This window comes from Crocodylus siamensis, chromosome 4 (genome assembly GCF_052110815.1).
Source record: "Crocodylus siamensis isolate JL-2025a chromosome 4, ASM5211081v1, whole genome shotgun sequence".
Lineage (NCBI taxonomy): Eukaryota > Metazoa > Chordata > Crocodylia > Crocodylidae > Crocodylus > Crocodylus siamensis.
Window position 1 is genome coordinate 156051187 of NC_143398.1, and position 23160 is coordinate 156074346.

At 55.4% G+C, this 23160-nt stretch overlaps 3 protein-coding genes across 3 annotated transcripts; 2 read left to right on the top strand and 1 right to left on the bottom strand.

The window, feature by feature from the left end:
• Nucleotides 1-9299: 9299 nt before the first annotated feature.
• Nucleotides 9300-9995, bottom strand: LOC149866871 (heat shock protein 30D-like). Its single transcript, XM_090041657.1, has one exon. It carries the CDS (start codon nucleotides 9993-9995, stop codon nucleotides 9300-9302), a length of 696 nt encoding a protein of 231 aa, XP_089897783.1.
• A 1476-nt stretch (nucleotides 9996-11471) lies between these two features.
• Nucleotides 11472-12167, top strand: LOC149866872 (heat shock protein 30D-like). Its single transcript, XM_090041659.1, has one exon. The coding sequence runs from the start codon at nucleotides 11472-11474 to the stop codon at nucleotides 12165-12167; it is 696 nt and encodes a 231-aa protein (XP_089897785.1).
• Nucleotides 12168-12598: 431 nt separating this feature from the next.
• Nucleotides 12599-19321, top strand: LOC149866873 (heat shock protein 30-like). The gene has a single exon (XM_090044375.1). It carries the CDS (start codon nucleotides 18548-18550, stop codon nucleotides 19319-19321), a length of 774 nt encoding a protein of 257 aa, XP_089900501.1. The 5' UTR covers nucleotides 12599-18547.
• The last annotated feature ends 3839 nt before the right edge of the window (nucleotides 19322-23160 follow it).

Consider the following 23160-nt stretch of genomic DNA (forward strand, 5'->3'; position numbering starts at 1 on the left):
GCCCAGCCGCTCCTGTGGTTGGAGCCTGCGGGCCAAGGGGAGCCGAGGCAGGATGGAGCGGCCCAGGCTGGGGCCACAGAGCAGGAGCCAGAGGCTGGGGGTCGGCAGCACGAGAAGTTCGAGCTGCGCGTGGACGTGGCCGGCTTTGCGCCAGACGAGCTGACAGTGAGGCAGGAGGGCAGGAGGGTGACGGTGATGGGGAGGCGTGAGAAGCGGAGCGCTGGAGAGGATGGAGGCAGCTTGCAGGAGTACCGGGAGCTGCGCAGGGAAATGCTGCTGCCCGCGGGCCTGGATGTGGAGGGGGTGACCTGCTCCCTGTGCTCGGATGGACAGCTCCGCATCCAGGCCCCACGCCTGGCCCTGCAGCCCGCAGAGGGGAAAGCCATTCCCATCAGCGTCCAGGCAGGAGAGGGAGCCACACAGGGAGACGCTGCTGCCAGGGAGGAGAAGGAGCTGGGAAGGGAGGAGGAAAGCAGCAGCCAGGAGACCTGATCCAGCCAGACTGGGTGAGAGCGAGCCACTGCCCTGGCCCAGAGGCTGCAGCCATTGCCAGGGAGATCGGTGCTCTGGACCCTGCAATCCCATCCAAGTACATCGTGCCCTGGAGTCCCTCCTGGAGCAGTGACTGGGGGTTGGGCTGAGTCCGTCACCATGTTTTTCTCTGGACCAATCTTCCATATCTCTTACGAACCTGGAGAGGGATGGGGCTTTGGTTTTCAGTACCATTATATTGCCAGGTGACGTGTGGCCGACTGACTGTATTGCTTGTGTGTCGTGATAGAAATAAACCTGTTTCCCACATGGCAGTTGTCCGTGGCTTTAATTGAAACTATTTCTTGTCCGATTGCCCAGCTCAGTGTTGAAGAGGGGGAAGTGTCAGTGCTTTGTGTGTAAAAATCACTAATTGAAGGGCATAGTACGGAGAAGAAAGGATTACATCTGATGCTGACATAAGGTGTGTCTTCAGCCAGTGTAGTCGACCTTTACAGCAACGTAAGGAAGGAGTAGATAGGCAGCATAAACCACTCCAGGGTATTGCTTCCTCAGGAAAAATATGCAGGAGATCATCGGTCCACATGTGTCCTGGTGTAGTTGGTTTTTTTCCTAGACCGAGAGGTGCACTCCTGCCACTGTGGCAAGGCTCTGGGATGGTGCACAGCGTGTGCACTCCAAGATATACTCTTTGCCAGTCTTCTTGTTTCCCTAGTGTAATTTCCATTGCTGCACACAACTGCTGTATACGTGTGGCACAGGTCTGGGTCCTTACAATGTTAGACTACTATTGTGTAGGTGAATGTCCCTACAGTCTCGGGACCTAAGTCTGACCTAGGGCCTGGACTTCTGGAGGAGACAGTTGTGAAGACTGGAAGATATTAGACTATACTGTAAAAGTGTAAGAACCAGGACTCGTGAGGAGAGGTCCTAAGAAGAGGTGTCCTGTACAGGCCTGAGAGTGCCTGTGCCAGAAAACTTCCCTTTAACTAAGAAAAGCAGTTGTAAGGCAACCATTGAGAGATGGACAGAGGGATACCGGCACCCACCCTAGCAATTTCTTCCAGATGGACAAACCCTCTCCTGACACCCTGGAGCTTGAACTCATGTTCCCTGCCTTCCACTGGCGTCAGCTCTTATGATGTTTCTAGACCTCGCATTAAGACTCATGCTTGTCTTCATGGCTCAGCTGCTGGATGAGGGGAGTTTCTAGCTTTTGTTACAAACAAAAAGTAAGTTTCTAGCTCTAAAGATGCAAGCAGAAGCTGGAAACATGGACTCTAGTGCCCCAAACAGAAGCCAATGAAAAGACTGTGCCCTTGTACAAATGTCAACAGGGGGAGCCTAATGCGGTCCATTAGTTGGGGGCCAAGATGGGCATGGTGTTGCATTAGAGCAGGGGCACTCAACTCTGAGCCTGTGACCAGATTCAGGCCCTGTAGCCCATGAGACTCTTTAAGTGTCCTGAACTTTATCCATGGGTGAGCGCAAGACAGTGGGAGTTGTGGCAATTCACACATCCATCAATCCCCTGTGGACAAATTTCCTAGCCCCTCAGGCCAGATGACATGGCCTTGCACATTGGACCCCACTGGCATGTGCAAGGCTGAAGCAGTGGAGACAGATCTGGCGCTTGTGGGGCTGAGCCAGGGCAGCAGGCCTGGTCTGGCTTGTGCAGGGCTGCAGCTGGGACATTGGGCCCAATGTGGTGTGGGCAGGGTTAGTAGTGGGGAATGGGCTATGGTTGGCACATGTGGGGCTGGGGCAGCAGACTGCATTCAGTGTGGGGCCATAGTCACAATGTGGGCCATGGACTGGATCTGGCCCGTGGACCCACTCCATGCCACTCGCCTGTGCCCTGGGGCCCAAAGCTCGGGCACCACTGGGTTAGAGGGCTCGTTCCCTTTTGACTCCAGGCCAAACCTTCTTTAGACTCGAGGCATTCACCGTGAGACCCAAGGCCTCCCTCAGAAACTGCCAGCTCCCAGCTTTCGCTTGTTCCTTGGATGGCGGAAATATATCCGTGCTACTGTTTCATGGCTGAGCGTACCAACCACCTGCAAGAGGGGAGATTGCCTCTAACAGGCTGCTGTCTTCAAGCTCACTGTTGGTGGAGGTGCTCCTGTCCAGCCCTCTATCCAAGACCTCTTGAGTGTGTGTTGACAAAGTTTATAGAAGAAGGCTATGGGCTGCCCTGGTCCCCCTGCTTTCCCCGTGGCAGGTTCTGGTGTGAAGTCTGTGTTGTGTCAGGGCATGGTGGTGAATGTGGAAAACCTCTTCATGTCTATCTGCAAAGAGGAGGACACGGACACCAAACAGGTATACTTCTGCTTGTCCAAGGTGCGTTGCTTGGGGTGGCGGCAGCGGGAGTGCCCTAGGCTCCCTGCTCTGCTGCTGGGCTGATGTTCAAGCTGGCGCTAGGGCTGACGGCCAGCTGGGCTGTATGTTCGTATCTCCCAATTCAAAAGTAGTTTTTAACCCTTCCATAGTAAGATGTGGGTCCCCCTGAAAGGTATGGAAAGAGTAGGTGGTAGGGAGCAGGCTCTTCCCCATCTCCCTATTCCTTCATTGGAATCCTTTGTGTTGTTAAGAACCAACGTGCTACGGTCTCTACCCATACTCTGTCCCAGTGCTGGGCTTGGCTAATTCCCCCCTGCCAGGTCTTCGTTTCATGAAGGGCTGCCAGGAGTTGTACGTAGCTAAGGTTTTCAGCCTCAAGTTTCAGAGGCTTCTCCCAGCCTCTGACGTTCAGGCTCTTTGATGTTGTGAAACTTCTCACCAAAGTCAAGTCCGTGTATGAGCTTGCTGTTAGGGTTCTGATTTTACTGGACACGGTGTCTTGACAGGCTGACTCTTCCTAGGTCTGTTTTGGGATCTGGGCCCAATGGGGTATCCGTTTATTAGGTGGCTGCAAACCCATTCAACCAGCCCAGCAGCAAAGTGGCTTTATGGAAACTACATGGAAGGCCTGAGCCAAGGCCCCTAGGGAGAATAATCTTCAAAGGAAGCATTGGGCCAGATTGGGGTAGCTTAGTGCTGCTCTACTAGAGGAACGGAGAATTGACAGCAGCTGGGGCTCTGGCCTGTTGCTCCTTGTGTCAGGGCACCTTTGATGCCTGCCACTTTAAGAGCTTGAGCAGGCAGCAGGGCAGCCTGCAGGTGGCTGCAGTGCCCATCAGGAGGGTCACATGGCCATCAGGAGGCCGTTTGATTGGAGCAGGGCTGCGCAACTGCAGTATAAGAGCAGGTCTTGAGCACTGGAGCAGGCAGTTGCTGCAGGGATGCTGGTGAGGGAATGTCGCCAGCCTGAGATCTGCTGCTCCTGGGTACATCTGGAGGTCTAGGGTAGGAACTGTGGGATAAAGGAGGTTCCTAGGGGCCCAGGGGGGTCTCAAGTGCCAGGGAGTGCACTTGGGGCCTAGGGAGAACAAGGCCCAACCTAGGAAGGGGCTTACAGCTTGTGGGCCTGCAGCGGGGCTAGGCAACCCCCTGATTAGGACTGGCAGGGGTGAGGCAGGGGCTCCGGTGATCCCAGTTGAGTGAAAGGTAGCCTCATATGAGATCTCTGGGGCCAGACCAACCCAGGAAAGGGTGGCCCTATGGTGGGGCCCAGAGGGGGCCCCCTGCTATCTAGGGAGGTCAGCTGCTGATGCACCATGTCAGATAATCCTGACTGGGCTGTGTGGAGCCATCTGGCACCCCGACTGGCCTGGAGGCAGAGCCAGAGCCCAAAGAAGCTGAAGGTCCCTTTGATAGGGGAGATATGCCTGCCAAAGGGCGGACAGGATCAGCTGGCCAGTACGCTGTGATGGGGGAGGCTAAAATACAGCCTCTGGATGGGAGGCATCTGTTAAGGGGTCAAAGAGCTGGGCCAGAGGAGGAGTGCAGTTATGAGATGGAGGCTGCATCAGAGCGCCAGAGTGAATAGCCCAGGGAGAACACCCAGGAGGCCATCGGGGAGAGGAGACCCAAGGGCAGGTTGGTGCTGGGGAATGACCTAAAACTACAGCCTGCTGGGGCAGATGGTGCAGTGGGGCGGCTTGTGGCAGGGTAGCTTCCAGGAAATGCCACACCTGTGCCTCCCTAGTAAAGTGCAGGGATGAGGCACCAGGTGGGTGACTGGTGCCACTTTGGTCAGGGGGCACGTGACCCCCCTGTGACGAGTCTCGCTGCCCGGGGGGGAGGGGTGTCCCTCTGCAGCAGATCTCAATGCCCAGCGGAAGCTCCCCCACAGCCGATTGCTGCAGCCACTTCCAGGAGTGGCTGCAACCATTGCCCGGCGCTTACAGGAGGGCCACTGGTGGCTCCCACCTGTCCATTGCTTAAGCAGTGAGTGCAGCCAGTTAGGGGGTACACCGGCGCTCTCGGGGAGTGTATGTGTACCGCCATGAACCCGGTACATGTTGCCCCTGGTGTGCCACAAAGCCTCAGCCCCTGCTGTCTTGCAGGTACCCCATGGAGGGGAAAGGCTGGGGAGCACATCCTGACACAAAAGCACAGGGGCCCAGGCCTAATGAGTGGGGCCTGAGGCAGGATCCCGGCACGTCAACAGATGTCTGAGGTCTGAGTGGGCCATAATCCAGGAGTGGGGTCCACGTATGTCTACAGACATCTGAGGCCCTTGGGGCATAAGGCCCCGTGGCCCCAGTGAGGGGGTGGAGTAGTGGCCCCAGGGAAAGGTAGAGTGTCGGGGGCTAGAAGCCTATGGGGGCATAGAGCCCAGAGGGTGAGAAGAGGCCCCAGTGAGGAGGCTTGTCTCCAAGGCAAGTCTCTGGTTGCCTACAGCCAAGTTCAGGCCTGAGGTCGAGTGTGGCATAGCAATGGGGCTGAGGGAGTTAGGAGTACTTTGGATGCCATCTGTAAGGCATGGGACACAGCAAAGAGGAGGTCAGAGCTCTGTATTGTGCCCTTGGCATCAGGGCATGAAATGGGTAGCCTCCTGCCTAAAAACAACTACCTATTTTTATTAAAACAAAGGTGTGGTGGGTAAGGCAACTCGGCAGGCTGCTCTAGACAGGTGGGCAAGCTTGTACTGTGACTGGCCCCCGTCACGCTCCTGCTCTTCCTGGAACCCCTTTCTGTAACCGGCTTGCCCTACCTTTGCTCTGCCGTTGGGGCTGTATCAGCTGCCTCGTGTGCTGCAGCTCCTGAGGAAATGCATCCTGGAGATGAGCTGTCCAGTTGGTGAAGGATTTCTTCGGACCCCCCCGCCCCCCCCATTCGAGAAGCCCACCATCAAGCAGGTAATGCAGGTGCTCTGCAGCGGCCCTCGGTTGTCACAACAACCTGCTTTGCTGTACCAGTCTCCTACTGTGTCTGCGTAGGGTGCCTCCTGCGGGGCACTGATCCTGCCAATCCCTCCCATGCTTATTCTTTTCTATCATGGTTTTCAGTCTCCTTCATTTCTTCTATCCCCGTAAAACCAGAAGAGCTTCCTTGCCGCTCAAAGGTGCTTCCCCAGGCAGAGGCTCACCTGAGCCCCAGTCCCAAGGCTCCTCAGAAGCAAACCAGACTACGTCTTGTAGCAACAGCATGCCAGTTCGTGAGGATGAATTTCTGGGTTGCTCATGTCTCATGTAAGCACCACCGGGGATTGGTGTCGCATAGTCCTGGGAGGCCTGGTGTCTGTCCTGGGAGGCAGGGATGTGCTGGAGTTGCACGGAGCTGTGCAGCTCCTGACTCCACACCTCGCGTGCGCACGCTTCTCCCGTCCTGCTGGGCCTTGCCTGTCTCTGTCCTTAGCTCTCAGGCTGTGATGATGGTACGTCTGGTAATCGGATGGAAGAAGCCTGCCCTGAGGTTTGCTAATGGGCCCCTCTCAGTCCCAACCAGCAGTCCTGCGGGTTTCTCTCTCTTCAGGCAGAGCTGCCAGGTCTGCCAGCCTGTGGGCAGACTTCTGCAGTGTGATGTTACTACAGTCCCACCGTGCCCTGACCACTTATTGCCTGGAGCAACGCTGAACCCCAATCTCTGCTGGTGGTTGCAGCTGGACTCTCTGGGCAGCTCTTAGCCTCTCAGTCCATTAACCTCATGTTTTGCACTCTCACCAGCCCTCATCATAGGACCACAGAAAAGTAGGGTCTCAGGAAGTTGTCTAGCTCCACCCACTGCTCAAGGCAGGATCTTCCATATCCAAACTGTCCTATACAAGTGCCAATCTAAACTTTCCTTGAAACTGTGCAAACAATCCTGTTGCACAGCTGCAAGGCACATTGTGCAGAGCCTGTCCTGGCACTGACCATGATATGGTGGTGCCTCTAGCTGGGGCAACCCAGAGGTTCATTCATCCCTAATGTCCCACTTGCCTCCCCCACCAGGGGGAGAATCACCTCCTCGGACCTGCTCGAGATGCATCTGTGGATGCATGACAAGGTACGGTTGGCCTTCCTGACTGCATCCCCACACTGCCGGCCCATGTTCGTCTTGGAGTCAATGATGACTCCAAGATCCTTTTCCGCCCCCGTGCTGACAAGAGGGGAGTTCCCCAGCCTGTAGGTATGGTGCCGGTTGTTCCTCCCCAGGTGCATCACTTTGCACTTATCTGTGTTGAATCCCATCCTATTCTCATCCGCCCACCCCTGTAACCTGTCTAGGTCCAATTGTAGTCTGTTGCTTCCTTCTAGCGTGCCCACATCCCCCCACATCTTAGTGTCATCAGCAAATTTGAACAGGGTGCTTTTTACCCCCTCGTCCAAGTCACTGATGAAGATGTTGAACAGTGCGGGCCCGAGGACTGAGCCCTGGGGAACCCCATTGCCCACGTCCTTCCAGGTTGAGAAGGACCCATCCGCTACCACGCTCTGGGGGCGGCCCTCCAGCCAGTTGGCGACCCATTTGACTGTGTGGGGGTCGACACCGCAGTCCCCCAGTGTCTTGATGAGAACTGGGTGAGAGACAGTGTCGAAAGCCTTCCGGAAGTCCAGGAAGACTATGTCCACTGCTACCCCTGCATCTAATGATTTGGTGATCTTAAACCTCCAGACTGATGAGGGAGTAAAGCTTGACTCACACAACCGGGATGGAAGCTGCAGAGCAGTGTTTTCAAGCAGCTGGTGCGTCTGATGGGCCAAGCACCGCACACTGTGGGGCCCGATTTGTCACAGGTGGGAGGATGTCAGGTGCTGGGCAAGGGGTGCTCAAGCAAAGAGACTTAGGAAGAAGTCTTCCGTATCTGAACAGCTGTGCAGTCGCCATTTATTGGAACAGCGTCCCGCTGATTGAGTCAATGGCAGCAGATCCTGGCCTCGGCCTCCGGCTACTTTGAAACAGAGCTAGCAAGATCCAAACCTGAGTTCCTAGCCCTGGACTATTTTTTTCCCCCTATGATCCAAAGATCTATTTGATCCTGAGCCGGACAGTTATAGTAGTGACTGCACTGCCGAGAACGATCTCTCATCAGAGAGAAGATGCAAACAGGAGTGTTACACAAAGATGCTGCTTAGTGCAGGGATGTGAGCCAAGACAGCTGCTGTCTGCCGAGTGTCTAGGGACCAGCTCAGCAGTCTGCCTGGCACAGAGGTGAGAGGCAACGGTCGATGCCAGCTGCTGCCTGGCTGGCCTATGGTTCTTGCTCAGAAAGACCCATCAGCACCAGACCCTGAAAAGCAAAAACTCCAAGCAGGCCCTGGATGTGCCTGGGGACAGAGTCTTGTGCATGGGTCTTATGTGCATGTTCCTTGCAGCATTCATCTCAAATGCCCTGCTGTTGTCAGCTGATACAAATACGAGAGCCAGAGCAGCAATGTGAGTGAACATGCCAATGATGTGTGCATGCACATTGGTACGTGCATGAGCCCACGTTCCTTCAAGTGAGCCTGCATGTGCCAATTGGATGTTGCGTGTCCTATCAGCGTTTCCCGAAACGCTGTCTGACTCAGGAGTAAATGGGCCCTCGGGAGAGCCTCCCCGACACTGCCTAAGCATTTGGGGGCCAACGTATGTAGCATAGCTGCCACAAATAAAGCCCCATGGCCCTCCCCAAGTACCCGTCCTATACCCTTGCGCTGCCCGATTTGCTGATCTTTCTGCTTCCTTTCCCATGCTCCATACCTGATCTGCTACTCTGCTTTCTGCCCCATGTGCACTGTGCTGACTGTCCCTTGCTCCGTCTCCTTCATGACACACACAGAGGCTGCCTGTGCCATTTGAGGCACCCATATTGCAGCTTGGCCACCCCTGCTGTAAACTGATCAATCCTTACCAAGTGAGTGGCTCCACAGCAATCCAGTGGATCACTCAGGTGACTCAGACTCACAGGCCTGAGCCCTGTTGCTAGAAGGGATTGCTCCCAGGCTAGAGCAGTTTACTTTGAAAGTGTATGCAAATATAGACAGTGACAAAATACAGGTCCCAAGGTCCCCAGATAGTGTGTGGCGACGCTCAGACCTCAGGGCACCAGTAACAAAAGTGACTACAGTCACAACTGTTCCCTGTTTGGAAATAAAAAAACAACAAAACAGTTTCCCGTTAATCCACTTGCAACTACAATGCGGGAAACATGGGTTTATTTCCACCAATGACATACAAACATGACATTCAGGAAGATCACTGTCACCTGGCCAAGATAAATGTCCAGAAACAAGAACTATTGAAAACAAAGGCCCCGTTCCTCTCCAGGTTGGGCACAGGTATAAGAGTTCGGTCCAGAGTCCAACACGGGAAAGACTCAATCGGTCACTGCTGCAGGAGGGACTCCTAGGCATGATGTACTCGGATGGGATGACAGGGCTTGGGCAGGGATACACCCCAGAAATGGCTGCAGTCTCCGGGCCAGGGCAGCGGGCTCATTGTCACCCCCTCTGGCTGGGTCAGGACTCCTGGCTGCCGCTTTCCTCCTCCCTTCCCAGCTCCTTCTCCTCCCTGGCGGCAGTGTCTCCGTGTGTGGCTCCCTCTCCTGCCTGGACGCTGATGGGAATGGCTTTCCCCTCTGCGGGCTGCAGGGCCAGGCGTGGGGCCTGGATGCGGAGCTGTCCATCCGAGCACAGGGAGCAGGTCACCCCCTCCACATCCAGGCCCGCGGGCAGCAGCATTTCCCTGCGCAGCTCCCGGTACTCCTGCAAGCTGCCTCCATCCTCTCCAGCGCTCCGCTTCTCACGCCTCCCCATCACCGTCACCCTCCTGCCCTCCTGCCTCACTGTCAGCTCGTCTGGCGCGAAGCCAGCCACGTCCACGCGCAGCTCGAACTTCTCGTGCTGCCGACCCCCAGCCTCTGGCTCCTGCTCTGTGGCCCCAGCCTGGGCCGCTCCATCCTGCCTCGGCTCCCCTTGGCCCGCAGGCTCCAACCACAGGAGCGGCTGGGCCTGCAAGACGCCACGGCTCAGCCTGTCCATCACCTCCACCTGCCGCTGCAGGTCACTCGCCATCTGCTCAAAGACACTGGCTGGCCATGGCTGCAGGAGGCTGCCCATCCCCTCGCTGCTGCAGACACACACGGGCCCCCAGCCTCGCGATGGCCACTGCCGCACAGGGAGCAGCCGCACCAGGCCCCGGGCGTAGCGTGCCATGGCTCTGCTCCTGCCACACACACTGCCCTTGTCTTGCTCAGCTCAGCACTGCCTCTGCTGCCTGCCCGGCTGCCTTTTGTACCCACATGGCCCTTCCAGGCGCTTCCTGAACCGTCCTCCTCCTGCCCATATCTGGGCTGAGCCCGCCCCGTCTGGCCCTGTGTGGCCTTGGTGGGAGGGCCCTGGCCCTGACTCATGAATGATGGATCAGGGCAGCGGAGCCGGTGACTTGTGGCACTGTGGAGCAGGGCTGGCTGCGTGGTGGGGGCTGGGCTTTGCTGGAAGGTGCCTGAAGCCTCTGGGTGCACAGAGTGGGGATGGGCTGAAGGGCACGATCCCTGCTGCCTGGGTTAGCCATTGTTGTGACATGGGCTTGGGAGATTTTCCTGGTAAATCTCAGTTGTGCTAAAGTACAGGACAGTTGGAGGGATGAGAGAGCTGGCATCTGTGTGTGTAACCCTGTCTGCCGGGCTCGTCTTAGTGCCTTGCCCTGTGCCAGCACGGCTGGGCCACGTGGAGTGTGAGACGGCTGCTCACAGACCTGGGTCTTTCATCTCCAGCACTAGAGGACTGTATAAAAGTTGGGAGGTGCCAGGTTTTTAGCGCACGGTTAGCACCCCTGGGGCATAACATTATACATGTACTAAGTGCTTCTAAAACACTGAAATACACCCACATGGCTGTATCATTCAGACCAAGATGTGCCCCGCTACCATGTAAACGTAGAAATGAGCATGCACACATAGTTGCATATGCACAATAACCCTTACCTATGGCAAGTGTCTTCCATGAATAACAGTGCCTCCCCCGTCCCCATTTCCCCACTCCCCCCACACATGCAGTATCACAGACTTTGGGACCAGAGCCTCTGGGAAGCTCTGAGATGTGGACTGATGTTCCTGCCTGTTGCTTTTTCCTGACACTGGGGGGGGCATCCTGCCCGTGCATCCTGATAATTTTTGTTCCCCGGAGACTGGCTGACTTCACACACCAGCCCTCTGCCAATCTGGTCCCGTGACTGTGAGTCGCTGGAAAGGCACTGCGTTAGCTGGATTTCTCTGGAGGCTCCTGGAGCATTTCTCCGCGATCCTGGACAACGGGGCTCATGCAAAAGCCATGGCTGCACCAGAGGGAGCAGGTACACAGCCCTGCAGCCCGTCCCTACTCTGTGCACCCAGAGGCTTCAGGCACCTTCCAGCAAAGCCCAGCTCCGAGCACGCAGCCAGCCCTGCTCCACAGTGCCACAAGTCACCGGCTCCGCTGCCCTGATCCATCATTCATGAGTCAGGGCCAGGGCCCTCCCACCAAGGCCGCACAGGGCCGGACGGGGCGGGCTCAGCCCAGATATGGGCAGGAGGACGACGGTTCAGGAAGTGCCTGGAAGGGCCACGTGGGTACAAAAGGCAGCCGGGCAGGCAGCAGAGGCAGTGCTGAGCTGAGCAAGGCAAGGGCAGTGTGTGTGGCAGGAGCAGAGCCATGGCACGCTACTCCCGGGGCCTGGTGCGGCTGCTCCCTGTGCGGCAGTGGCCATCGCGAGGCTGGGGGCCCACGTGTGTCTGCAGCAGCGAGGGGATGGGCAGCCTCCTGCAGCCATGGCCAGCCAGTGTCTTTGAGCAGATGGCGAGTGACCTGCAGCGGCAGGTGGAGGTGATGGACAGGCTGAGCCGTGGCGTCTTGCAGGCCCAGCCGCTCCTGTGGTTGGAGCCTGCGGGCCAAGGGGAGCCGAGGCAGGATGGAGCGGCCCAGGCTGGGGCCACAGAGCAGGAGCCAGAGGCTGGGGGTCGGCAGCACGAGAAGTTCGAGCTGCGCGTGGACGTGGCCGGCTTCGCGCCAGACGAGCTGACAGTGAGGCAGGAGGGCAGGAGGGTGACGGTGATGGGGAGGCGTGAGAAGCGGAGCGCTGGAGAGGATGGAGGCAGCTTGCAGGAGTACCGGGAGCTGCGCAGGGAAATGCTGCTGCCCGCGGGCCTGGATGTGGAGGGGGTGACCTGCTCCCTGTGCTCGGATGGACAGCTCCGCATCCAGGCCCCACGCCTGGCCCTGCAGCCCGCAGAGGGGAAAGCCATTCCCATCAGCGTCCAGGCAGGAGAGGGAGCCACACACGGAGACACTGCCGCCAGGGAGGAGAAGGAGCTGGGAAGGGAGGAGGAAAGCGGCAGCCAGGAGTCCTGACCCAGCCAGAGGGGGTGACAGCGAGCTACTGCCCTGGCTCAGAGACTGCAGCCATTGCCAGGGAGATCGGTGCTCTGGACCCTGCAATCCCATCCAAGTACATTGTGCCCTGCTGTCCCTCCTGGAGCAGTGACTGGGGGCTGGGCTGAGTCCGTCACCATCTTGGTTTCTGGACAAAGCTTTCATATGTGTCACCAAGCTGGAGACGGATGGGGCTTTGGGTTTCTGTACCACTTTATTGCCTGGTGACATTTAGCTGGCTGTCTGTATTGCTTCTGTGTCACAATTGAAATAAACCTGTTTCCTACATGGAAGTTGTCAGCGGATTTAATGGAAACTGTTTCTTGCCTGATTGCCCAGCTCAGTGTTGAGGAGCGGGGAACGTGTCAGTGCTTTGTGTGTAAAAATCACTGATTGAAGGGCGTAGTATGGAGAAGATAGTATTACATGTGGCGTACACATACAGCGTGTCTTAAGCCAGTGTAATTAACCTTTACAGCCCCATAAAGAAAGAGCAAATAAGCACCATAAAAAAGTCATATACAGAGAGGCTGAGGGAACTGGGTTCATTTAGTCCACAGATGAGACGACTGAGAGGAGATTGAATAGCAACCTTTAACTACCTGTAGGGTTATTGCTAAGAGGATGGAGCAAGGCTGTTCCCAGTAGTGGCAGATGACAGAACAAGAGGCGATGGTCTCAATTTGCAGCAAGGAAGGTTTAAGTTGCATATTAGGAAAAACGTTCTCGCTTGGAGGGTGGTGAAGCACTGGTACAGGTTTCCTAGAGAGGTGGTGGACTCTCCATCCTTGGAGGTTTTCCAGGCCTGACCGGACAAAGCCCTGACTGGGATGAGCTAGCTGGGGCTGGTCCTGTTTTGAGCAGGGGAGTGGACTATATGATCTCTAGAGGTCCTTTCTAACCCTAAATTTCTATGATTCTATGAAAAAGCTCTCTGGGTATTGTTGCCTCAGGAAAAATCTGTACGAAATCATCCGTCTACATCTGTCCTGGTGCAGTTGTTTGTTTCCTAGGCAGACAGGTGCTCTCCTGCCGCTGTGGCAGGGCTCTGGAGCGATGCGCACTGTGTGCACTCCTAGATATATGCGTTAACAGTCTGTCTTTTTTTCCTAGCGTGATCCAGCGTTTCTCAACCTGTGGGTCGCAACCCAACAACGGGTCTCAAGAATATATGAAAGGGTTGCAAACAAATTTAAAAATGGAAACACACAGGAAACTGTGGCTTTTTCCTTGCAGGATGGCAAAGGGGGTTGCTTGCCCCGCCCTTGCCGCATAGCCAACACCCCTCTGCCCCACACACAGTAGGGGACTGGGCCTGGGGGTGGGGGACAGCAGGTCAGGTCTGGCCACTGATTTACACAAATGGGTCCTGGTTCAAAAATGTTGAGAACCACTGGCACAATTTACATTGCTGCAGAACTGCTGGACACCACACTAGTATACATGTGTCAAGTATTTGGTAGGTTACTGTTTTCTGGATGAGTGTCCCAACAGTCTTGGGAACTAAATATGACCTAGGGCCTGGACTTCTGGAGGAGACAGTTGTGAAGGCTGGAAGATAAGAGCCCAATAACTTCTTGCCCATGGCAGGGGACTGGATTTAATGATCTGCCAGGTACCTTCTGGGCCTTCGATTCTATGGTATTGCACCATGCTTTAAAAGTGTAACAGCCAGGACTTGTGAGGAGCGATCCTAAGAAGAGGAGTCCTATACAGGGCTGAGGGGACTTGTGCCAGAAAACTTCCTCGCAATTACAAAAGGGGTTTGTAAGGCAAATGTTGAGAGAAGGGCAGAGGGACATCAGCACCCACTCTAGCAATGTCTTCCTGATGGAAAACCCCTCTCCTGACACCCTGGAGCCTGTCCTTGTGTTCCTTTCCTTTTTGTATCGTCAGCTCTCATGATGGTGCCAGACCTTGCATTAAGACTCGTGCTTCTCTTCATGGCCCTGCTGCTGCTAGGAAGAGGTAAGTTTCTATCTTTTATCACAAACAAAAAGTAAGTTTTTAGCCCTCAAGATGCAAACAAAAGCTGTAAAGGTGGACTCTAGTACCCAGAACAGAGGCCAATTGAAAGTCTGTGCCCTTCTAAAAATCTCAGCTGGGGCAGCCTAATGCGGTCAATTAGTGGGGTGACATGATGGTGGTGGGTTAGAGCAGAGGCACTCAACCCCTGACCTGTGGCCCAGAATGGGTCTTGAAGCCCGTGGGGCTCCTTAAGCATCCAGAACTGTATCCGCGCGTGGGCGCGAGGCAGCGGGAGCCGTGGTAATTCACACATGCATCGATCCCCTGCCAACAAAATTCCAAGCTTCACAGGCCAGGTGACATGGCCTTGCACATTGGAGCCTACTGGCATGTGCAGGGCTGAAGCAGGGGGGACAGAGCTGGCACTTGTGGGGCTGAGCCAGGGCAGCAGGCCTGGTCTGGCTTGTGCAGGGTAGAGCTGGGACATAGTTGCCCAGTCTGGTGTGGGCAGGGCTGGTAGTGGGGGATGGGCTTTGGCTGGCGCATGTGGGGCTGGGGCAGTAGACTGCATTCATTGAAGGGCCATGGTCACAATGTGGGCCATGGACTGGATCTGGCCCATGGGCCCACCCTGTGTCACTCATCTGGCCCATAGGGCTAAAAGCTCGGGCACCACTGGGTTAGGGTGCTGGTTCTGGTTAGCACTCTTTCCTGCCCAGGGCAGGGGGTCGGACTCGATGATGTAATTGGTCCCCTCTGACCCTAACATCTAGGAAAGTATGAGACCGTAAGGTTCAAGGCAGCCCCTCGGCGACCCAAGGCCTCCCTTGGAAACTGCCTACTCCTGGTTTTCACTTGTTCCTTGGATGGTGGAAATATACCCATGCAATTGCTGAGAATATGGACTGCTTGCAAGAGGGCAGATCGCCTTTAGCCGGCTGCTGTGTTCAAGCTCCTTGGTGGTGGCGGTGGTCCTGTCCAGTCCTTTGTCCAGGACCTCTTGAGTGTGTGTTGACAAAGTTTTATAGAAGTAGGACTATAAGACGGACAAGAAATCCTCAATGGCAGAGCAGGCGCAGGAAGGCTGTGACCCCAACAGCTGTGAAGTTGGAAGAAGGCTGCAAAAGAGAAGTGGCCCCCCGCAGTCATTGTGGTTTGCCATGTCACTGAACCCAGCCACCAACCACCAAGACCGTGTGGACCCAACTGCACACCGGAGTCCCCACACCAAACAAGCCACGTGCAGGCTTTTGTCAGGGCCAAAAGCCCTGTGGTAATGGAGGACTGGTGACAGGGACTGGGCTCTGATACCTGGAGGCCCCCAGCCAAGGATCGGCACCTAGGTGGTAGATGCACGATGTTTGTCGGGCACTGTGTCGGGACCAGGGTGTCCTTTGGCAGCTGTACCACCAGCTGAAGGCTGAGGTCCAGCGATGCATGTGTGACATGAAGAACAACTGGTGGGTGGAGAAGGCGCATGTGATCCAGGGCTACGCCAACCAGCATGACATGCATAACTTCTTGCATGCTACCAAGACCATCTCCGAACTGTGCTGCATTGGAAAAAACCCCCTCTGATCACAGGACAGGTCCCAGCTCCTCAAGGATGAGGAAAGGTAGGGTCTCAGGAAGCTGTCTAGCTCCACCCACTGCTCTAGCTAGGATCATCCCTAGCCAAACTGTGCTATACAAGCGCTTGTTTAAGCTTTTCCTAAAAAGGCACAAACAACCCTGTTGCACAGCTGCAAGGCACATGGTGTGAAGCTATCCTAGCACTGACCATGATGTGATGGGGCCTCCTGCCAGAGCATCCTACAGCTTCGTTCATCCCTAATGTCCGACTTGCCTCCCTCCTTCCAAGGAGTCTTAAACTTTGTCCTGTACAAGTTCAGGCACCTGCTGCCGAAGGAGCAGCAGGCCATGTATGAGCTCTCCATGATGTTCTCCCAATTTCAGCAGCGCTTGCAGAATGACGATGTCTCCCCCGACAAGGTGAACTACACCAGGTGAGTGCTGGAGTTGTGGGGTGTGTGCGGTAGGGGGGCTGGGTCCCTGTGTCAGGGCAGAGCAGGGAGGAGTCATCAGCACAGACCTTGGGTGTGCTCAGTGGTTGTCAGTGATCAGCGGGACACTGCTCTGGGGCTCTTTGCTCCTCCATAGCCCTGGGGCCTGGGTAGGCCCTGTCCAAGGCTTCACTGACTTTCCATCCCTGGCAGAAGCACTGCAGCCTGGGAACTATGTGACGTCCATTCCCCCGAGCTGCATCATCTGATGTAGTCCCAGCGTCCCTTGTCCTGGTTCTTGCCACATTGCCGGCTGTGAGCCCTGCAAACCCTGAGAATCTGCTGATCAGCCTCCTTGACAACGGATGCAAGTCCCGCTGCAATCTCATCTCTAGGCCTAAAGGCTCAGAGCTTTGAGTCCTCGCGGCACCCGTGGAAAAGGCTTGCTGGTCTCTTGAGAGCTAACAGCCTTGCTCGGTGGCATTAAAGGTCCTAATTTTTTTAACAGGTTGTCCAGTTCTTTAGTGCTAGGGTGTTGCATGGAGGGGGTGGGGTGATTTGGGTGGGTGACGACTCACAAGCTGATACATCTGTGTCCTTGGTTAAGAGCTAAGAGGGTTTGGATGTGTCCAGCACTTTGAGGGGGAAGGGAAGCAGAATCACAGAAAAGTAGGACTGGAAGAGACCTCTGGAAGTCATCTAGTCCAGCCACCTGCTTGAGGTAGTATTGTTTCTGTCCAGACAATGCCATGCAAGTCGTTGCTTATGCCTGACCTATTCCTAAATGTGCACAATCTGCCCCATCTCACAACGATAGCTATTGCCTAAAGACACCCGAAGCACCTTAACTTGCCATGGGTAAAACACAGGGATAAGGATTGTTAGTGTCCCACTACTATGAGAGTTGGTACAACGCACTCCAGCACAGGGCAGGCCTGGTCTGTGCTGCTTTGCCCTGGCCCAGGTGGCCTGAGCTGCCTCAAAGCCAGTGTGGGGGGGCGGGGTGTAATGCTGGCTCTTCCTGAGGCTGGGCAATAGGCCCACTGGCATCTCTCCCCAGACTCCCTGCTCTGGGCTTGGCACTGAACATCAAGAGATCCCCGCCCAACAATTTTAGTGATATCTTCTGGTGCTGGTCATCCCTTGCCCCAGCAGCGATAGAAGCAGCGACGGCAGCGACCAGCGGGGCCCACCCTATCCAGGTTTTTAACATTGGATCCGTCCCCACAGCCCACCAGGGGTATAAGGTCCACATCCACCACCGGCTGCCGTCTGCAGGCAGCCCACCATGACTGGCGGTCACCGCTGCAAAACTCGAGGACATCAAATAGTCCCTGCTCTGGGCTTGAGTGGAAGTGTCGGGTAGCCTCCTCAGCAGCTTGGGATCCCTGTCTGAGATGCTGCCTGTGGCTTGTAGCCAGCACCTGGCTGTTCTGTGCTTGGCAGCCTGGGGCTCTGTGGCACCCGCCTGAGGGGCGTATGCATGTGGCTGTCTCTCTGTCTGTCTTCTCAGGGCAACAGGACACACTTGAAGAACCGCCTAAAGGAGTATCACATCAAGCACAACATCCTGTATTTCCTGGCCTGCACTGATAAGTACACCATCGGCTCCTGAAAGAAGTAGGTACAGCTTCCACCCGCTCCAACTTCATGGCCCAGCACCTCTCCTCCGCATCAACTATAACATCATCATTACAATTGTCACACGCAATATATTTGTGGCCATCTGGGTGCACAGCGGGGCGCACAGCATGCTTCTGAACGACCTTTGCCCCAGGAGACTTTCCTGCTTGGATGATGCATCATGTCCCATTGAGAGGCAGGGTTCTGCAGTGCAGCAGACACTGGCTTGGGACTTGGGGGCCTATTATATTCCCAGCTCTGCTTCTGTCCTTGGCCAATTCACTGCTGCACTTGCTACCTCAGTTTCCCACTCTGACCCATGGATTTTAAGTGCTTGAGTCAGGGATTATTTCTCACTACGTTTATACAATGCCTGGCACAGGGGGCCTCATCCTCAGGCCTGGGGCTGCTGCAGGCATATCATTCCTTTTGTAGCATTAGATGATGCTTTACCCTGGGGAACTAGCTCCCACTGAGGGGAGTCCAGCCACTTGCCCCAAAGAGCAGCAGAGCTCGTGTTGCTGATAGCCTCGGCAGGCACCAATGCTGAATGCATGTTGGGGAGAAACATACAGAGCAGCCACTGACCTCCCATTGCCTGTGCTGAGTAGCGCTTTCTCTGCCAGCTGCAGTAATAAAGCATTCATAAGCTACCTCTGGAGGATCCCCTGACTCATTCCAGCTGGCCATTTTGGTTCAGGTAACAGGCGCTGTTATTGTGGCACAAAACTAATCCCTGAGCCATCAGTCTCTTAAAAATAGAAGATGGCATCTCGAGGGCGTGGAAGATGCAGAGAATTCTGGATGGGGCCAGGCCTGGCCGGCATGGGCAGAAAAGCCGCTGGCTCCCACCAGCCGAGCAGAAGGGCTCCAGCACCACTGGAGAGGACTCGGCCCCAGCGCCCTGAGCCAGTTGCCGAAACAGCGATGCTGTGCCGCCTGCACCTCCAGCCGCCCTCCCACAGTGCCCTGGCTCCCTGGGTGGGCCCCGTGCGCACGCTGTGGCCTCAACCCAGCACCGTCTCTGCTGAGCTGGAGCAGGAGCTGCGATGGGAGATAGAGCAGGCCCAGGAGCTTCTGAGCAGTGTCCAGCAGCTCTTGGCAGGTGGAGGGAGCAGTAACCCCAGCAGAGAGCAGAAGCAGAGCACCAGCGTGGCCTTGCCCCAGGGAGTGGACGGGGCCTTCACCATGTGCCAGGATGTCAAAGGCTTTGCCGCCAAGGAGCTAATGGTGAAGCTGGTGGGCAGGAAGGTGCTGCTGAGAAGAAAGAAGGAGACACAGAGTGAGGATGGCAAAGGCTTCTTCTGCTACAAGTACGAGGTGTTCAAGTGGGAGTGGGACTTGCCTGAGGGTGTGGACCCTGATGGCCTGACCTGCTTCATCTCCAGTGAGGGCCAGCTGCACATCAAAGCCCCACGCCAGGCCCTGACGCCCACCCTCGAGAGGAATGTGCCCATCCAGATCACCTTGGCGGGCGGTGCAGAAGCTGAAGCTTTGCTGGGCTCTGAGGTGGGGGCTGATGGCATAGCCAAGGCATGACAGGGACTGAAAGCTGACAGCCGTTGCCCAGGCTGAGCCAGGGAGAGCAGAGAAAGTAGAGTCCCAGAGCAGCAGCAGAACTGAGATCTGTGCAGGCTCGGTGGGTGTGGGATGGTGTCAGGGACTGTCTAACTGCCCTTGAGATTTGTATCATGTCACTCCTTTTTACATGAAATAAATGGGTTTGTCTTTTCCACGTGTTGCTGCTGCCTTTGCGAGCTCGCTGCATCCCAGTTTCTCCCTGTGCTCCTCTTTTTCTTTTCCCAAGGAGGACTGATGGCCTTATTGTTTTGAGGTGCGGGGCTGGGAGTCAGGGTAGCCTGATCCAGTTCCTGAGTGTGCTCTGGACCCCCTTTGTGACCACAAGCATCCCTGTCCTGTTGGGCCTCCACTCCTTAAGTTTGGCGGATGCAGATGAAAACTTCTGGGGCCTTGTCCTGGCTGTCCTCCGGGAACTGGGCATGCTGCTTGCCCTTACAGCTCCAGGCTGAGGAGGGAGCAGAGCTCGACTCGCAACACAGAGATGGAAGCTGCAGAGCAGTGTTTTCAAGCAGCTGGAGCATCTGATGGGCGCAGCCCTGCACGCTGTGGGGCCCGATTTGTCACAGGTGCTGAATGCCGCCCGTCACCCCTACCTGCTGTTGCCAAACAAACTGAGGCTGAGGCTGCATGCTCCAGGACTGTGGTTGTCATGGGTGACTTCAGTTACCCGGACATCTCGTGGGAGGATCACTCAGCAGAATCCGAGCGGTCGCAAAGCTTCCTCTTGTGCGTGGACGACCTGTACCGGACTCAGGAAGTTTTCGGGGCAACAAGAGGTAAGGCGCTCCTCAACCTGGTACTGGCTACTGGGAATGACCTAATCGACGACATAGTGATCGCTGGGAAGCTGGGTGGCAGCGACCATGAGCTGCTCAGCTTCACCATCCACCATAAAGCTGGCAAGTCAGTCAGCAACACAGAAGTCCTTGACTTCAGGAAAGCCAACTTTGACAAGCTCAGGGGGCTTGTCAGTGAGGCCCTAAGAGACCATGACCCCAGGGAAAGGGTTGTTCAGGAAAAGTGGTTGCTTCTCAAGGGAGTGATCCTCGATGCACAAGCTCAGGCTATTCTGTCTCGGAGGAAAGGCAGCAAGAGGGCACAGCAGCCCCCCGGCTCTCCAGGGACCTAGCAGACCTGAGGCTGAAAAGAAAGGCCTACAAAGGATGGAGGATGGGATTCACCTCCAAGGAGGAATATTCTGCGCTGGTCCGGTCCTGCAGGGAGCAAACCAGGAAAGCCAAGGCTGCAACTGAACTCCAACTAACTTCGAGCATCAAGGACAATAAAAAGTCCTTTTTCAGAAATGTGGGGAGCCAGAGGAAAAGCAAGGGAACATTGGACCCCTGCTGAACCAGATGGGACAGCTGACAACTGACACCCAGGAAAAAGCCAACCTATTAAATGGGTATTTTGCATCGGTCTTTCATCAGTCCCATGGGACACCCATGCCCTCTACAGGACAGGGAGGTCCGGGTGAGGGAGATCCCCTGCCCTCCATCAGTGCTGACCTCATGAAAGAACACCTTGAGAGACTAGACACCTTCAAGTCAGCTGGCCCTCACTATCTGCACCCCAGGGTACTCAAGGAGCTGGCGAGCATCATAGGCCAGGCCCTGGCACGGATCTTTGAAAACTCCTGGCGCTCTGGTGTAGCGCCCGAAGACTGGAAGAAGGCCAATGTGGTGCCGAACTTCAAGAAAGGGAGGAAAGTGGATCCGGCTAACTATAGGCCCATCAGCCTGACTTCTATGCCAGGAAAAGTCTTAGAAAAGTTTATTAAAGAGACCATCCTTAATGGACTAGCCGACGCCAACATCCTAAGGGATAGCCAGCAGGGGTTTGTTACGGGTAGGTCTTGCTTGACCAATCTCATTTCGTTCTACGACCAGGTGACCTATCACCTGGACAAGGGAGAAGAGGATGTCGTATATCTTGACTTCAAAAAAGCCTTCGATCTGGTATCCCATGATCACCCCTTGGCGAAACTGGCCAACTGTGGCCTTGGTTCCACCATGATCCGCTGGCTGGGAAATTGGCTCCATGGTCGGACCCAGAGGGTGGTAATTGATGGAAGTCACTCCTCATGGTGTTCTGTGACCAGTGGGGTCCCCCAAGGCTCTGTTCTGGGACCCATATTGTCCAGCATCTTCATAAATGATGTGGACATAGGAGTCAGGAGCGGACTGGCCAAGTTCACCGATGACACCAAACTTTGGGGCAAAACATCCTCGCCAGAAGACAGGCGGGTGATCCAGGCTGACCTGGACAGGCTCAGCAAATGGGCAGATGAGAAACTGATGGTGTTTAATGCCAAAAAATGCAAGGTTCTCCACCTTGGGAGGAAAAACCTACAGCACCCTTATAAGCTCGGCAGTGCTACGCTGGCTAGCATTATGGAAGAAAGAGACTGGGGGTCATCATTGACCACAGGATGAACATGAGCCTAGCAATGCGAAGCTGCGGCTAGTAAAGCGACCAAAACGCTGGCTTGCATCCATAGATGCTTCTTAAGCAAGTACCGGGACATCATTCTGCATCCAGTCTTGGGCTCCACAATTCAAAAAGGATGTGGAGAAGCTTGAGAGAGTCCAGAGAAGAGCCACATGGATGATCAGAAGTCAGGAGAACAGACCTTACAATGACAGGCTGAGAGCCATGGGGCTCTTTAGCTTGGAAAAGCGCAGGCTCAGGGGTGATCTGATGGCCACCTATAAGTTTATCGGGGTGACCACCAGGATCTGGGGGAACGTTTGTTCACCAGAGCGCCCCAAGGGATGACGAGGTCGAATAGTCACAAACTCCTGCAAGACCGTTTCAGGCTGGACGTAAGGAAGAATTTCTTTACTGTCCAAGCCCCCAAGGTCTGGAAAAGTCTGCCAGCGGAGGTGGTTCAAGCACCTACATTGAACACCTTCAAGAGCAAATTGGACGCTTATGTTGCTGGGATCCTATGACCCCAGCTGACTTCCTGCCCTTTGGGCAGGGGGCTGGACTCAATGATCTTCTGAGGTCCCTTCCAGCCCTAATGTTTATGAAATCTATGAAACTGCTCTGGGTGCTTGGAAAGCTTTTCCCTGGGGAAAGCAGAGTGGGCCTGCACTAGAGAGCCTGCGCTGCTGAAGGCCCCTCAAGCGCCCGCTGTTCAGAAACCAGCCCCTGTCCCTGACTGGCCCAAGCTCAATCAACTTTGTCATCTTCCTTTAAATAAGGAGCTGTGCTGTAAAGCCAAGGAAAAATAGCAGGGTAGGAAGTGCGGACCAGGCAGCACGATGCCTTTTTAACCCTGGTGTCTCCAGAGTTGACATTACAAAATGTGTTTTCTGTCCAGGGGATTTTGTACAACACAAGCTCTGAAAGGATGGTGATAACAAGGACAGGGTGGGAGAGGGTGTCCGGAGCTGGGCAAGGGCTGCTCAAGCAAAGAGACTTAGGAAGAAGTCTTCTGTATCTGAACAGCTGTGCAGTCACCATTTATTGGAACAGCGTCCCGCTGATTGAGTCAATGGCAGCAGATCCTGGCCTCGGCCTCCTGCCACTTGGAAACAGAGCTAGCGAGATAGACAGCAAGATCCAAACCTGAGTTCGTAGCCCTGGACTGTTTTTTTCCCTAGGAGCCAAAGACCTATTTGGAAGCTGAGCCGGGCAGTTATAGTAGCGACTGCACTGCCGAGAACGATCTCTCATCAGAGAGAAGATGCAAACAGGAGTGTTACACAAAGATGCTGCTTAGTGCAGGGATGTGAGCCAAGACAGCTGCTGTCTGCCGAGCGTCTAGGGACCAGCTCAGCAGTCTGCCT